Source organism: Equus asinus, chromosome 2, assembly GCF_041296235.1.
Source record: "Equus asinus isolate D_3611 breed Donkey chromosome 2, EquAss-T2T_v2, whole genome shotgun sequence".
Classification (NCBI taxonomy): Eukaryota; Metazoa; Chordata; class Mammalia; order Perissodactyla; family Equidae; genus Equus; species Equus asinus.
The window spans coordinates 59232274-59247909 of NC_091791.1; the positions used below are offsets into that span (position 1 = coordinate 59232274).

Consider the following 15636-nt stretch of genomic DNA (forward strand, 5'->3'; position numbering starts at 1 on the left):
TCCAGTTTAGTATTGGAGTTTCCTTGAGCTAGCTCACCGAAATTTCTTACCGAAGGCTAAGGATGATTGATGCGTACTTATTTTTTCAAACAATCATTCATGTTTCTTTCCTACCCTCTGGAATTTAAATTTCTTTCTCTGGGCTGGTCCTGGAAGTTGATAGGTTTTGGCAAAGCTTTAGAAGTCTTTCGAGTCCCTACTTCGATGGTTGGTGGTTGCGCTTTGCCTAACTCCTGCAGCCCTGGCAGACTCTACTGTGTGGATGCCCGCTGGAAGATACTGCCAGGAGGAGGCACATTTCTGGGGCATTTACACTCTCGCTCTGCCACCTTTCTTGAGTGGGGGCTGGCAGAGAGGCTGCGATGCTTGATAATCATTTGGCCGTATTGAAATTTCCAAAGGGAGCTCTTGCTGGTGCTTAAAACCAAAATTCCTAGACACTTCAAACTTAGAGAATTCCATGAATCTAGCACAGAATATCCATTCTTGCTCCCCTTCTTCTCCATCTTAATCTTTAAAAAAAAAAAAAAACTCAAACCCAAGCCAAGGGTAATTTTTACTTGAAACTAGGAGAGTGGGGAAGACACTAGAGAGAAGGGGTGAGTCGTGCAGGTGGGCCACCTGCCCCTGGTGTCTGTCCACGTCACTGAGTACTGTGAGCCAGTGCCTTTCCTGCACCTGAACATGGAGCCCGCTCTTCCCGCCTGGGTGAAGAGACCTCGCTGCCCAGGGGTAGACCTTGAAGAAGGTGTCTTGGAGAGCCCAGAGGACACTCACGTATTCAGGTGCCCATTTTAAGCATCTTTAAAATATTTTATAGATAAAAGCATGCCCTTTCCTGTCGGTGCCACCAGTGGTGCAGTTCCATCCATTCTGAATGGAAAAGTGGAGCCTGCCAGTGCTTTCCTGGGTCACTCCTTCATCTCCCTTGATGTGGTGTCCCCTCCCCCTCCCGTCCATTTCACTGTCGTGGCTGGATAGCAGAGGGCACCATGTAGTCCTGACGCAGTCCTGTGTGATTCCGTGATCAGTTTTTTCTGTAACTGTCCTTCCAAACCAGTTGATGTTTGGAAATTAGGGAAAAAATTAAATTCTCACCAATGGTTGCTGTTACAGTTAAATCAATAAAGATCTTGAGTATCAACTTGGTGTTTAATTTTTTAAAATTTCAGGTGAAATGCTGTTGATTTCACATTTTGGGAATCTTGGCTGCTGAGGGTGATGGGCAAAGGCAGTTGGCCACTTTGTGTGTCACTTCTTGTCACCACTTTCGGAGCATTAACTTGGTCCATCTGGCCTGTATATGCGAGGAGGTGATGCGTCCCTTCCCTCAGGAGCTTGGAGGTGAACGTGTACCTACTGGGGCTGGATGCACCCAAGAAGGCCCTTCTCTAGGTACCAGCCTCTAGGGAGCCCAAACAGCAGCTTTTCCTGAAGACGGCTGCCTCTGCCCCTCAGGAGCACTTGTGAGAAATCCATCGTATTTGAGATCTTAAAATAAACTAGGCTGCTCTGCATAAGCATCAGATTCCTTGCTATTATTAATCCAATGAGGCTCATATATTAGTATTGGGAACAAGAATTCTGTCCTTTCATGTTTTAGATGTAAACAGGTGCACAGAATAAAACGACTTGCGCTGTTTTCCCGTCAGAACAATGTATGTGTGTAGGGCAGAGGCTCAGGAGTAAGACAGGCTCGAATTCCAGTAGCATTTCCTCCAACAGGAATCTCCATCTCTAAGCCTCGTTTTCCTTCTCTGAAACAGGCTTAAGATAAGAAGTCTTTCCCAGGGGGTTGTGTGAAGCTCAGGTAAGATCACAGGAAGCACTCAGCCCAGTGCCTGGCACACTGAGTTCAACAGAGGCCTCAGGCACGGCTCAGTTGGCGTGACCGAGGGTGGTCGGCTGGGAACAGTTTTCCCCAGACTGCAAGTTTGGGAGTGGAGCTGGCCTGCTGACTTGCAACCACCACCTGGTTGTGGGGCCTCTAGGAGGACTAAAGAATCTCTTTAAGGAAAAATGGGGGTCAAATAATTTTGAAGGCACTTTAATTTATCCTTTATTCTGTCCAAAGGCAAGTGGGATATTAACTTCAAAGGCAACGTAGGATACAGGGATAAGGGTTTTACTGCTAATAAAATGGAGGACTTGACAAGATGGAGCTAAACCCCAACTGTGGTGCTGTGCCAGAGTCACAGCCACTGCCCGCCTCTGGTGTATGCTCTGTTTCTGCTTCTCTTACTTGTCTTTCCTTTTCTCCACTGCTACCTACTGCCGGGCCCACCCACTTCCCCAGCCAGGGAGAGTAATGCATCAGTTTTTCCCACTCAGCTACTGACTTAGCACTGCTGTAGGAACAGTAGAAGTTACCTTTGCCTTGAGAGCAAGTTAAAATACCTCTGCCTCTTCTGTGGAAGCTCCAGGTTAGGGCAGGACTCAGTTCTCAGAGGCAGTATTTCCTCTGACTTAGAAAGCCTTCACCAGCATGTGGTCCAGAGTAGAGCTGTGTTGCTTGGCCCCAAATACCTCTGGCCAGGCAGCAGAATGCCCCTGCTGCTAACAGCAAACACTGAGCTTTTAGCAGGGTCAGTAAAGTGCAGTTTCCTGCCTGTTCTGCTTGATAGGAGGCAATGCCTTGTCGTCAGTGAGGTTTGTTCTCTGAGGCAGTAGAGCTGCAAGCTGTAAACACTCCCACACGCTGCAGCCACAAATAGCTTGACCTTTCTCTTTCCTGGCCCCAGCCACAGAAGACCTGTTGGGCACCTACTCAGTAAAGATGCTCTAAAGCCCTGGGATGGGATTTTCACTCCCAAGAGCTTTACTTTGATAGTGGAATTGGGATTCAAATGTCTGGTTCCAAAGGCTAAGGTCTTGACCCCTAGCTAGGGGAGCAAGAACCTCTCGATGCTCTTAAGGCAGTGCCGCTGGGGCTCCAGAGACCAGAGCTCAGCTCTTGGCCCTGCCACTCCTGGCTGTGTGGCCAGGCCACGAGGCCTCTCTGGGGTCTCATTTAGGAAAGAGGATGGGACAAAAGCTGACTTTACAAGGGCTCCCCAGCCCCATTGTTAGAATTCACCGAGTCAGATGCAGAATCCTATTGTCCTTCTGCATTGTGGTTCCAGCAGGTCTAGTTGCACTCTGGGAAGTGAGCAGCTGGATCAACTTTGTTGCTGCATCAAGGCATTAAGGTTTCTTAAGCCCAGGCCCTGGCAGAGGCTGGGCCAGGATTACTACCTTGACTCAACCAAGGCTGCAGCTGAGTCACTTGTAAACCCAGCAAGGGTTCCCATATGATGGGAATCCCTTTCCTAAGGCTGGAGCACAAGTCGACGGGCTTCTTGGAAAAGCAGGGGTAGATTTACTGTGGACTCACATTCAAAATAAAACGCGCCCCCCCACCCCCCCACCCCCCAGCCAAACAAAAAAAAAATACAGCCTCTGTTTTGGCAATGCTCAACAAGGTTAGCTGATAAGAGAAAAGCAGAATCGCTGCCTGGGTGTTTTCATCCAGAAGGCGAAGACTTGTGCTCAGGTGTTTGGTGGTAGAGATTCCTACAAGAAAACTTGGGTTCCTTTTGCTGTGCTGCTATGTGGAATCTGAAATTAAGCCAGTCTTAGGACCCTAAGCAACCAAAGAGCTGATAAAGGTAAGGCTCAGCAGGCTTCAGAAGCTTTAGAGGGAGATGGGCATAAGGCCCAGAGGACAGTCTGGCTTAAAGCTCACGCCTCTTCTGAGCCTACCAATGGCCGTTTAACAGGAATGCACTGGGATCCACCTGCTTTCATTTCACAGGACAAGGCTGAGCAGTGAATTTTTCATCTGAGGTCACACAGCTCCTCAGTGGCTGAGCTGCAACCATAACCCAGGTCTCCTGCCACCCAGGGCAGGGCCTCCACTGGATAGGAAGCTCAGGGGCCCCATTAATAGTACGCACTGAGAGATGGAGATGAACTGTCGCCAACTTTAATAGACTCGGATTGTGTCTGCTCAAGCAGACTGGCTCGGGGATGTTCGAGAGCTCCAGCTCTGTAGTCCAATGTGGCCAGTTCTCTTGGACGAATTTCTGCCTCCCTTCAAAGGCACCAGCTGGCCTAGAAGGACCATACAATGGCTTTATTGTTTGTGCAACTCATTAGCAGAGATCCACTCCAGGGAGCCTCTGGACAAGGCCAACAGATTGCTCCTGGCCAGCCAGAAAGATGCGGGGGCTCCCCAGCCCAGCCTGAGGCAACGAGAGCCAACTGTTTTTAACTCAACACAGTCATACTTAATCTTTTGGGGGGGGGGTGTGTCAAAGACTGCTTTTGAGAATACATAAAAGTTATAAACAACCTTGTCCCACCTCAAAAATAAATGTACATATGCCCCAACTTTTGCATACAATTTCCGGGGGTTCACAGGTTAAAAAAAGTCACATACAGAACTCTCATACTAGTGCTTTTACTGCCTCTGTCTGTCCTGTAAAGAGAAGACCCAGCAAGCCCACATCCCAGGCTTCCTCCTCCCTCTCCTGACGGCGGCTGGGCTCCACGGAGCTTTCATGAACACAGTGGGCAGCCCTCAGGTCTGGTGGACAGAGCAACTTTCCCCTCTTGGTTTGCCCTCATTGGATCAGATGGTTATGTGTCTTCCAGGAGCTTCCCAACCTTCCAGGGCACAGGCAAATCCAACACCCCTCCAGGATCTCAAAGGCACCCACATTCTTCCACGATCATGTCTCTGTGGTGGTCTAGAAGGACTCTGCCGTTGTCCACGTACAGCATGCTCAGTGGCTTGGTCTTGACTGGGGCACAGCAGGTGGAAGGGACCCGGTGGGGCTGGTACCGTTTCAGCAGGCTCTGAAAGGGAGGAGAGGGGTCAATTCACACGCCAATAGTCAAGTCAGAAGAGTGTCATTTCAGGGTAAAGGGTGAAAAAGTTACAGAGCGTTAAAAGCAGTTTCTGGGTACAAAAATAGAAGAGAGTATTTTCATAAAGGAATCAGTATGCCAATACATCATCAACCCTCACACCTAAAATAACTTTATCTTTTTTTAAAACAGCCTTTAAATAGAAGATTTCTAAAAGCTATATGTGGGTAGAGCAGTAGCTAACTTACATGTTCTATTGTTCTGGTCTAGAGTGAATACCAGTTTAAAAAATATTCCAAGAAACTCCTGGTTTAGTTCCAGAAATATGAAGCAGAAGAGAGTCATGCGGAAATTCCTGTGGGATTAGCTTTGTTGCCCAGAGAAGGGCAAACAGAGTCAATGGGAGAAAAGGTAACAACTCCTGGGCTTTCCGGAACTGGGCCCTGTCCCTGGGGTCCAGTGATGTCTTTTCAGATCAAAGTGTCAGAGTTGGCGCCCGGGACTGTCTGGGTCTGTGGTTCCCTCTGATCGTGCTGCATGTAGGTTGGTGGAGCAAAGGGGCCTGGGAGAGGCTCAGGAGGGCCTTTGCCCAGGACAGGTTCTCCAGGGTGCTGGCCCCCACCAGTGCCTCCACTGCATGAGCTCAGCCCATCTGCTCCCCAGAGCCTCAAGCCCGCCTGAGGCTTAGCATGGAGGATGTACTACGGGTCCAAGAGTTCTGAGTCTACGCTTCATGGAGTGACGTAAAAACACTTTGGTTGCATATGACCTTTGAGAGCAGGGCAGGGCCACCATATTAGGCTCTATTCTCTGCTTTCTCCATCTCATTCTCCTTCCATTCCTCTCCCTCCACCACCTTCTAGAATTTAGGTTGACAGTGGCACCTGGTGGCAGCCTCTGGCCTTATTTACTCCTGCCAAATGGGTGTCTAACTCCTGTTTTAGGCAGCAAAAGTACAGTAGCTGGAACAATATTATCTCAACCACGGCCCTATAAACGTGGCCCCCATTTTATCAGTTAATCACAGACTTCTAGTAATGATAATACAACATCAAACACGCCTGTTATCTGCCAACTACTATACACGTGGTATGCATATCATCTCATTTAACCCTTCAACATCCCTATGAAATATGCATTGCTATCCCCATTTTACAGGTAGGAAAACTGAGGCCCAGAGAGTAAGCAACTTGATCAATATTGCACAGCTAATAAGTAAGAATCAAACCCAGGCCTGTCTATCCCCAAACTCCAGATTCTGAACTTCCTTTCCTAGAATGTCAGGGCTGTGGAGGAGCTGAGACCCACTGGTCTACACCCTCCACTCCTGACTTTATGAACGATAAGGAAAAAGTCCTAGGAAAGCAACGTGTTCAAGGCTGCCCAATGGGGCATGACTCCACGTGGGCTCTCTGAGGATGCTGTCATTGGTCATCTCTATATCCTTAGGACCTAGCACAGGACCTGGCACACTGTAGGTGCTTCAACAACTGCACGAATGAACACAGTAACTCAATAGCAAAGCTGGAGACCTGTTGCCCTGATCTGGCAGTATGGCCACTTCTCCCCATCAGCTTACTGTCTCCCCTCCCCTAGGCCTTGGGGTCGCACCTGGATGTAGGCGTGGTTGGTCGGATGGAACTCCTCCCCCACGGGGTTAGGACACTCGCCCTCACAGCGATAGGCATTGTACTGCTTGGGGTAGATGATCCAGGAGCCCCATCCAATCACGTTGAAGTCCACCTGGAACTTGACCTTCCGACACAGTTGGCTTCTGTCTGGCAAGTGATGTCGACGGTGCCTCCTGTCCCTCTCCCGGGAGAGCTGTCCCTCCTGGGCCCGCCAGGAGCTCTCAGCTTCCCAGAGCAAGGTAGAGCTGCCCAGCCGCCTCTGCTCTGGGGACAGGTTGGAGTAAAGCATGAGGAGCACGTCAGCGACAGGCGGTGTGGGAGGCTGCTGCCAACACTCTCCAGCCAAAGTGGACATCTGCTCCTCCAGCTCCCCAGGGTGCTTCAGCCACTTGGAGAGTGGCCTGGTCACCTCCAGGACCATGCTGCCTGAGGAAAAGGTCACCTGGGACTGGGTGACAGTGAACAGGTCCATCCGAAGACGTTCCAGGCAGTAGGCTGGGTCCTGATCCGCATCCAGCTTCGGCTGGTGGAAAATCTCAATGGAGAGCGGGACGTCAAGGGGAAGGTCCGCAGGGCTGGACAGCTGCAGCCGGAGCTCAGCCGACACCAGATCCTCTTCTTGGCTCAGGAAGGAGAAGTCAAAAGCAAAGGTCCAGTTCTGCCCATCCACCTCCACATCTGGGTGGGAAAAACCAGGAAGGAAGCAGGGTGAGTGGGGGCCTCCTGCAGCCTCACAGCAGGTAACAACAACCATAGCTCCTGCTTGAGCCCTTACCGTATATAAATCCTCTCTCTTAATCCTCACTCAACCCTATGAGTTGCGGCCGTTATTGAGTCCATTTTAGAGATGAAGAAAATTGAGGCTCACAGACGTTAAGTCACCTGCCCAAGGTGTCATTGGAAGGTGGCAGACAGAGCCAAGAATAAACGTGGATTGTCCAGCTGCAAAGCCCAAACTCCAACCCACGGATCTGCCGTCCTCCCTCAATACGCTCCGCAGCCAGAGAACAATGGGTAAAAATTAGATGGGTTCACCTCCCCCGTCCTCTCTCCCCTCACACTCGCAGTCTAAGGCCAAGCCCTGAGCTTTCGGACCTAAATTCACCCGCGACCCTGGAGCCAAGCGCCTTCCCAGGCTCTGCATGCTCGTTGGAAAGACCTGGCCCACAGGCACAAGGAAGTTGTGTGCATACCGTGGAAAAGCTCGTGGTTCTCAGGGAGGAACAGGCAACAGAAGCCAAAGACTGGCCACCTTCTCCCCACCAGTTCCTAAAGATGAAGGCAGAAACTTCAGGAGTTTTTGGCAAGCTTACAATTAGGCTTCTATGGGCATTCTAAACTTGACTTTGCACTGACTTTTGCACTTTCCCACCCAGAGGTCTCTCCTACCTGCCTGCAGGGCACCCACCTCTCCCGCCCCAAGTCATTCACACACGCCCCCCAGGCCTATTCCACCCACCCAAGACAACCAAACCCAAACTGCAGGAGAGGAATATGGAGGAAGCACATCCCGTTTATTTGAGTCCTGTACTGATTTGGTCTGGTGTCTGGGAATAGGACGTATTTGTGGATTTTCAGGGCACCTAAAAGTGATCTTTAACTTTTTTTCAAACCTAGTTGCAATGGGAATAGTAATGCCCTACCCATCTCTGCACAATCATGAGGACCCAGGGAAATAAAGAGTTTTGAAGGTTTATTGCTAAATAAAAGTTAGGGATTCACTAGAAATAAAAGCAGTAGCCCTTTCATGAACAGACGCCAGAGGGAGAAATGATCTCAGATTTAGGGCTGCTCTGGGCAGACACACAACAGTTTATTTCTTTAACGTCTCATAGGGCATCTTTGGTCAGAGAGTGAATTTCTCTGCAAGTCGAGCCTGCACTGGAAGGGGGCAATTCCCAGCTCCAGCCCCCGGGCAGCTTCTCCCAGCCCATCTCTAGCTGTTCTTTTTCACTTAATTTCCACTTCCCTCCTCATTAGCACCCGCAGGGGGCAATAACCGGCCCCTGACTAGCGACTCTTCCCCAGAGGTGTGGGGAGGAGGCTGACATAGCCAGTGCCCATTGCAGCACCACCTGGTCGCCAGGGTATTAGGTGGGACATGCGGCAACGCCTGGCCAGCTGCACCAGGAGATACAAAGGTATTATCTCAAGTTCCACAAATGGCCTTTCAGAGGAAGGCATCCATTGGTTAAGAGCAGCGGCCCTGGTGCCTCCTGTGATGGTCCAAATCCTGCCACTTGCCATTTAACAATGGGCAGGGTACTCTCTGAGGCCTTCTCTGGGCCTCAGTTTCCCTTTGTAAAAGGGAGATGGTGACAGTATCCACCTCACAGAGGTGTTGTGATTTGCTGAGATAATGCATGTAAACTTTGCCGAGCACAACAGCCAAAGAGCAATCAACGCTGGCCGTCATCAACCCCTCCTTATTACTGCCCAGGCCCAAAGTTAGAAAGGAAGGTGTCCTGGCAGTGAGAGACCTGGACAGGGGAACGAAGCCATCTGTTACCAGGACGGGCAGTGTGCACGGAGAGGCAAGGAGGACATTACTCGTTCCTGCTGGAAGAGTCTGGGACTCCACACCCCACCCCCAGCCGAGGGCTCCCTGGGACACAGTGCTGATAGCTTCTCTTCGAGTTGGCTCCAGCTCCTCTCAGAATGGGACGTCTAATCTGTTGGGGGTCAATGATGCCTGAGGAAAGCTAAGAATGCTCTCCCCAGAAAAAGCTGCCCCTTGTACTTACACAATAAATGCGACTTGGGGTTGGGCATGAGGAAGGGGTCCATGGACACCCTGAAACCCATCCATGCACTGAATGCAGACTTGGCCACATAGGCCCCAGGGAACTCCTGAGCCACCTCCAATTCTAAAGAAGGAAGTGGTTGGGCTCCTGCCCTTGGATTCCCTCCTTACACACGGTGCCGGGGCCAAGTAAGGTGACGGACTCCAAAGAAACGGAGGGTGTGCGTGTGACACCAAGTGCCCACTCTACAGTATTATAAATTATAAAGGGAATTCCCACTAACTGCTTCTCCACCCAAGTGTTTTACAAGCACTGTCACCTTAACTGTCCGCCACCGTTAGCACTACGTTGCAGAGGAGGAAACCAACCGAAGGTCCAGAGTGAAGGTGGTTAAGCAGTGACAGCCGAAGACGCAAACCCAGTTTGGTTAGACTCCAACACCCACTGCCGCTGGGCCGGTGCGGCTGACAAAGAAACCCAAGAGGGAGAGGAGCCGGCTTGGGACATCACTTCTCCATCAGCCTCCCCGAGGCAGGCTGTTCTGGCTGTTTTTAAAAAACACACCAATTCACAACAATGTGAATGTACTTAATGCCACTGTGCACTTAAAAATGGTTAAAATGGTAAATTTTGTTTTGCATATTTTACCACACACACACATACAGATGAGGCAGAAAGCCAGCCTGTCCCCTAACAAAAGAGAAAACTAGAGGAATCAACTGAAAGGCCAGGGACACACAAGGGATTGGGAAGCAGGGTTTGAGGGCCCAGCACCCAGTTTTCCAGACTCCCAGGTGATCGAGTCACCACAAACCTTCGAGAACTCTCCCGGAGGAGGGAGTGAACTGGAAAAGTGCATCCCCCCTTTGCCCAGTCCCACCCCCCTGCGGCTTTCTGGCAGACACGCCTAGCGCTCCAATAATTTTCAAAGTGCCCCGCCCCTCGGGTGTGTCTGGCTGGTCCCCAGATGACCCTTCCGGAGAGGGTCATCAGCGTCTGACCCCAGTCGTGGCAGGCCAGGGAGCTACGAGCCCCTACCCCCAGACCACAAGGGGCCGGCGGGTGGCCAGTCAGATCAAATCATCAGATGTGGATTGGGACCCAGCCCCAGGGAGGCCGTCTGGCCCCCGGCAGGCAGAGGGAGGAGCGGAGGTTCAGGGCTCTGTGCCCCCCATCCCGCCACACCACCCCCCCAGGCGCCAGGATGTGGATTGCGTGGGGGGAAGGGAACCTGCGGGAAAGAGACCCCACGGGAAGGGCTCCCTCTGCTCAACACCCACCTGTCCGCGCGCCCGGCATCCAGAACGAGCTGCCCCCTCCTCGTGGGCAATACTCTTAGGTCACCATGGTCCCCCCCACCCGCCGCCAAATCTAGGCTCCGAATCCGGAGTCACCCGGGACACCGACACCCGGGCTCAAGGACCCAACCCTGCCTCAGTTCTTGATGTCGGGGCGCCCCATCTCTAATCTCAGATCTCTGAACCCTAATCCCTGATAGGACATGCTTGATACCAGGTTTCGAAGCTCGCTCTCAGCCTGAGACACTCCGAACTCCAGACCCGGGGACCCATTCACCCTCACTCGCAAAATGAAAAATGAAAAAAATTCGACAAGACAAAATAATCGTAGCAATAATAGCGACCACTTATTGTTACTATGCCTGGTTTTGGGTAAGCGTCTTCTGTGCCTTGTCATCTAGCCCTCGCCACAGACTTGTAAGGGATGTACTATTTCCCCATTCTACAGATGCGGAAACCGAGGCGCCCGGAGGTTACGTAATTTAACAAGATCTCAGGGCTACATGGCGCGATCGGGCTCCCACCCACCATACAGTACCGCGACCTAGCCATTCTAAACCAGAACGCGGAACGCAGAGGGCTCCGTCCAGGACACAGCCCGGACGCCAGAATCCCCGCCATCCACCAGCCCCGCGCCCCGAGCCAATGCAGACGTCGAGACCCCCCAGACCCAGACCCTGGACGCGCCCTCCGAGCGCGTCGCTACGCCCCCGACCGCGGCAGCCCCAGCCCCCGGCCCGCTCGGGATCCTTCCAGAGTCCATGGGCAGGACGCGGCCCGAGGCGCTTCGGGCGGCTCGGCGGGGCCGGGCGGGGCAGCCCACCTTGCGCCTGCAGGCTGCGGATGATGTCTGCCCGGGGCAGCGGGTCGCGGTAGAGGCTCAGCATATACGCGAGAGGGGACGGCGACGAGGGCTCCCCACGCGTACGAAGGGGCACGGGAGCCACCGTCGCGGCGCCCGCCTGGAGCAGGGCCCACCCGGCGTGCAGCAGGAGGAACGGCAGGCGGCAGGCGTGCATGGTGGGCGGCGGGCCGGGGAGCGGCGCCTCCGCCTCTTATATCCTGGGCCTTCGCAGCCGCCCCGCCCCTGCCCTTCCTCCGAGGGGAAAGCTTTAAGATCGTATACACCCCACCCCGGGGAGGGGGGTAGACCCCAGAGGGAGCCCCTACTAAGGACAGGCGTGCCTTGAGCCTGGTAGGGAGGAGACCCCAGAGGTGGAGGAGCCGTTAGGGCCAGGGACCGCCTACTTTGCTCGGTCGGGGCATCCTGACACCCTGCTACTCTAGATACTAAAGGCCTTGTTTCTGAGACGTAGTAGGCTTGTCGCTGGCAAACTAATTCCCAGGTCAGAATCGTGTCTTCCTTACTCTGCTTCACCTGGCACCCCTGCCCTTTCCTGTCCTCAGGCTGCAGATGGAGCAGGCTCAACAAGGAGCAGGTAGGGAATGGCATGGACCCTGGGGACTCTGAAGCAGGCTGCAGCCCTACACTGGCTTAGGGTGCTTCAGCCCGCCAGATCTGTGCAGCCTTCCAGGACACTGTCCAGAAGGCCTCTGGGAGCACCCCTGGCCTTATCTGGCAAGGCCCGTCTGGAGGGCTGGCCTCTGGGAAACTACTGGGTACCAGGAGTTGCTGGAACAAAGGTGAGCTCTAGATGAAGCCACACGGACCCTGCTTCAAATATGGAAGTGCTCTCCCAGGGAAGACAGAGGGTCCCCGTGACCTGACCAGGATGAAAGACGGACTTCTCCATCGGAAAAGCGAAGTATTCAGCAGAAGCTAGAGCCTGGGGTGTAGCTCCCCGGGTGACCCTGGCCCTCACGAAGGGGACACTTGTGTGTCGTCAGGCTCTTGTCTTCACAGGTGCACAGCACCCCGGTGATTTCAGGAAAAGTGTTGCCAGTGCTGTCCATGTCCTGCAGTCCCTGCCCGCCGGGCAGTTACTCCAGGAGACTCGGGTTTCCGCTCAGGACCTCCCACTTCCCTCTCTCCGGGCTCTGCTTTCCTCATCTGCACAACAGTGCTCCTGGCCTGGCCTCCCTTCCAGGTGCAGAATCAGGTCAGAGCTGGAATTACCTTTAAAGAAATGTAAATCCCAGTCCGTTGTCTGGCCGCAGCTGTCTTCCTCAGCTCAGGAGGGCTCTTTCTCCCCCACCCCTCTGCCCTTTCCAAGCCCTGACAAGCACATTAGCAGCTGGCTGGCATTTACTGCAACACTTACTCTGTGCCAGGCACGTCTCGGCTCCTTTCACAGGATGCTGCCAGCTCCAAAGAACCCCAGCCATGAGCAGGTGTTAGACAATGGAAGGAGGCCCAGCCGGCTCAGCCAGGAGCTCCGAACCGGTGTCGGGGGAAGCCATCCCACCCAGCAGGAAGGGACCTCTTCTAGGAGAGACCCGGGTTGCAGACCCACACCGGCCACGGGACCTAGACAGCCTGCTCACCCTGCCAACTGTTCGTTCCTTAAAGTTGGGGACTGTTTTGTTCATCGTGCTCTCCTCACAGTGCATGTCTTGGTTGGGCCCCAAAGAATCTTAAGTAAATAAATCAATGAATGGCATGTGTCCGGACTGGCCCGAAGGTAAGTATCACCTGGGCTGTTTGTTAAACTGTTGATTCCCGAGTCCCAATCCAGACCTTTCAGAGTTAGAATTTGGAGAGAGGGTTAGGTAATCTGTGTGTTTAACACGCACCCCTGTGAGTCTTCCCAGACAACTTTGAAAACCTGGGTGGGCTGGGTTACAGATTGGCACCCAACTCTCTGCGTTCAGCTTCCTCATCTGTAAGACATGACTGGAAATACCTCCTTCCATACGGAGTAAATTAAACGAATGCTAAAATGGTTTGCAAGCTCTAAAACCTGGTGTATTTGTAAAGCCTTATGCATATAGGTATTATTATGGGTGCACCGTGGTTCTTGTCTGACTTCCCCAGTCTGGGGCTCGCTGGCTCGGGATTGTCAGCCCCGGCCCTCTGCATCAGAGCCCCCGCAGAGGCACAGGCACCTTCACACAGTGAGAGATCGCCGTCAGTGCTGTGGGAGCCCCTGATGAGGACACGGGAGCACGTGAATGAAGAACACGAAGAATGGCAACACGGGAGGTACAGACAGCTAGACAGAGGTATAGGAGTCAGCCCCCGCAAAACCCAGGTCTCCGCAGTCCCCACGTGTCCTGGAATCCAGGTGGTCCCAGTTTAAACAGGGACATTTGGCACAAGCAGTCTTATCCACCAAGATTGGAGAAGGAACAACGAAGATGATATATTTACTTCCCATACAGACCAGACGCTTCTTGAAATTGAGGGTACCGCTCTATCCATCCTGTGTCCCTCGCACTATGTGTCACATAGTAGATGCTCGATAAATGTTTCAGTTAAATGAATGATAATAACAAGAGCTACCATTTATTGAGCACCTAAAGCAATAGGCACTCTGCTAATGATTGCATTGATTTTATCATCGTCTGTACTTCAGGGCTTAGAGAACAGAGGCTCAGAGGGAAGAAGGTAACTTGCTCAAGGCCGCAAATTTACAACTGGAAACAGCCAGTATGTGAAAGGCCAGGTCTGCTCGTTACCCAAACCCATGCTTTTAGCCCTATTGCTTCCCTATCAATGAGAGGGTGAACATGTGCCCTGTACAAAGACCTTAAAAAACTCTCAGATAAAAGTCTGGGCTTTCCCAGGGTCTGCGAGCGCAGACAGCTCGTTTCTGATGTGTATTGGTCCAGAGCTGTGTGGGGGCCTGGAGGTGCTCTCTGACCAGCAAGAGCGACTCTGTCAAAGCCCGGCCATCACTGACCTTTCTCCAGCTCTGGCACCCTGGAAGAACTCGAGTCTCTGTCCCCTCCTCAAGACAGAGGCTGACAGCAACCCTTCTCATTTTTCAGGACATTCATTCATCCAGGATGCATTTCCGCAAGAAGGACCAGAAGTGTCCTCTACCCAGGAAGGGAGTGACACCTTCTCACTTCCCCTGCCCCAGACAGACTGACCGACAGATTACCTGACCTGGGAGATAACCTTTGAGGGCCATCCCGGCTGGCTGGAGGGTGGGGGGCAAAGTCCCTTGAAGTTGTCGAATGCTTTCCGTCAGGCTGTTCCGGACCCTCCTTCGACATGAGCAACGTTATGCGGCGTGGTTAAGTGCCAGGCTCAGTGAGGTCAGGCTGCCAGGAGGCAGAATCTGGATCCTTCTCTGTCACCACTTGGGCACATTAGACCGTCACTTATCATCTTGAATCTTCTGCTTCCTGGGCTGAAAAATGGAGATAAAGGGTAGTATCTACCTGACAGAAATGTTGTAAGTAGTCAATGTGAGTAAAGCGCATAGTGCATGAGGCATCTGGTCGTTTGTTTATTCATTCGTTGAACAAACCTGCTTATGTGGTGAGTCTAAGGCAGGTGAACTCCAAGTGCTGGCTTCTCGGGGAGCCAAGGCAGGACGGCTGTTGAGTTCTGCACATATTCAATGAGCATTTTCTATGTCAGGGTGACACTGGCTGTCTTCCCATGTATGTCAGCCTATCGAAGCCTGTGTGATCCTGTTCAGCCCTTGCTGAAGCTCTGTGAGGCATGTAAGGCATTTCAGAGATGGGGACACTGAGGTAGGGAGGAATTAAATAGTGTAAGTTTTGTAGGGTGGAGGGCGTCTGCTTTTTCATGTCCCCTCAGTGCCCAGCAGAGCTCCTGGCACACAGGAACTCACTAAATACGTGTCAAGTGGTTGAATGAATCCAGTATTCGTGAAGCAGGTGCCCCGCACACCTCTCCCTGCACGTGCTCCTGCACACACCCTCCCGCTGTTGCCACTTTATCTGCCTGCTAAACTCCTACTCAGCCATCAAGACACAGCCTAAAACTCGCCTCCTCTGCAACCCTGTCACTAGCTCCCCAGCAAGTGGGCCAAGCCCTCTTCAAAGTAAAGCATCCTAGAGCAGTTGTCTAAGCCTCTTCCATCGCCGCCAGCAGACCTTGAGCTCCCTGGAAGCAGGGATGGCTCCCGGCTCGTTCCTCTCCGAAGCCCAGCCCCTGATTCATAACTGACCGTCGCTTGCTGTCCTCGTCAGCCTAAACGAATGACTGTGATGATGGAGGCAGGTCGAAGCACA

General features: G+C 52.6%; 1 protein-coding gene across 1 annotated transcript; it reads right to left on the reverse strand.

Annotated features, from left to right (window-relative positions):
• Window positions 1–3943: 3943 nt before the first annotated feature.
• NODAL (nodal growth differentiation factor) lies at window positions 3944–11574 on the reverse strand. The gene is made up of 3 exons (XM_070489445.1): window positions 11348–11574; window positions 6463–7160; window positions 3944–4839 (listed from the first exon to the last, which is right to left on the reverse strand). Exons 1-3 carry the CDS (start codon window positions 11541–11543, stop codon window positions 4687–4689), a joined length of 1047 nt encoding a protein of 348 aa, XP_070345546.1. The 5' UTR covers window positions 11544–11574; the 3' UTR covers window positions 3944–4686.
• Window positions 11575–15636: the final 4062 nt, after the last annotated feature.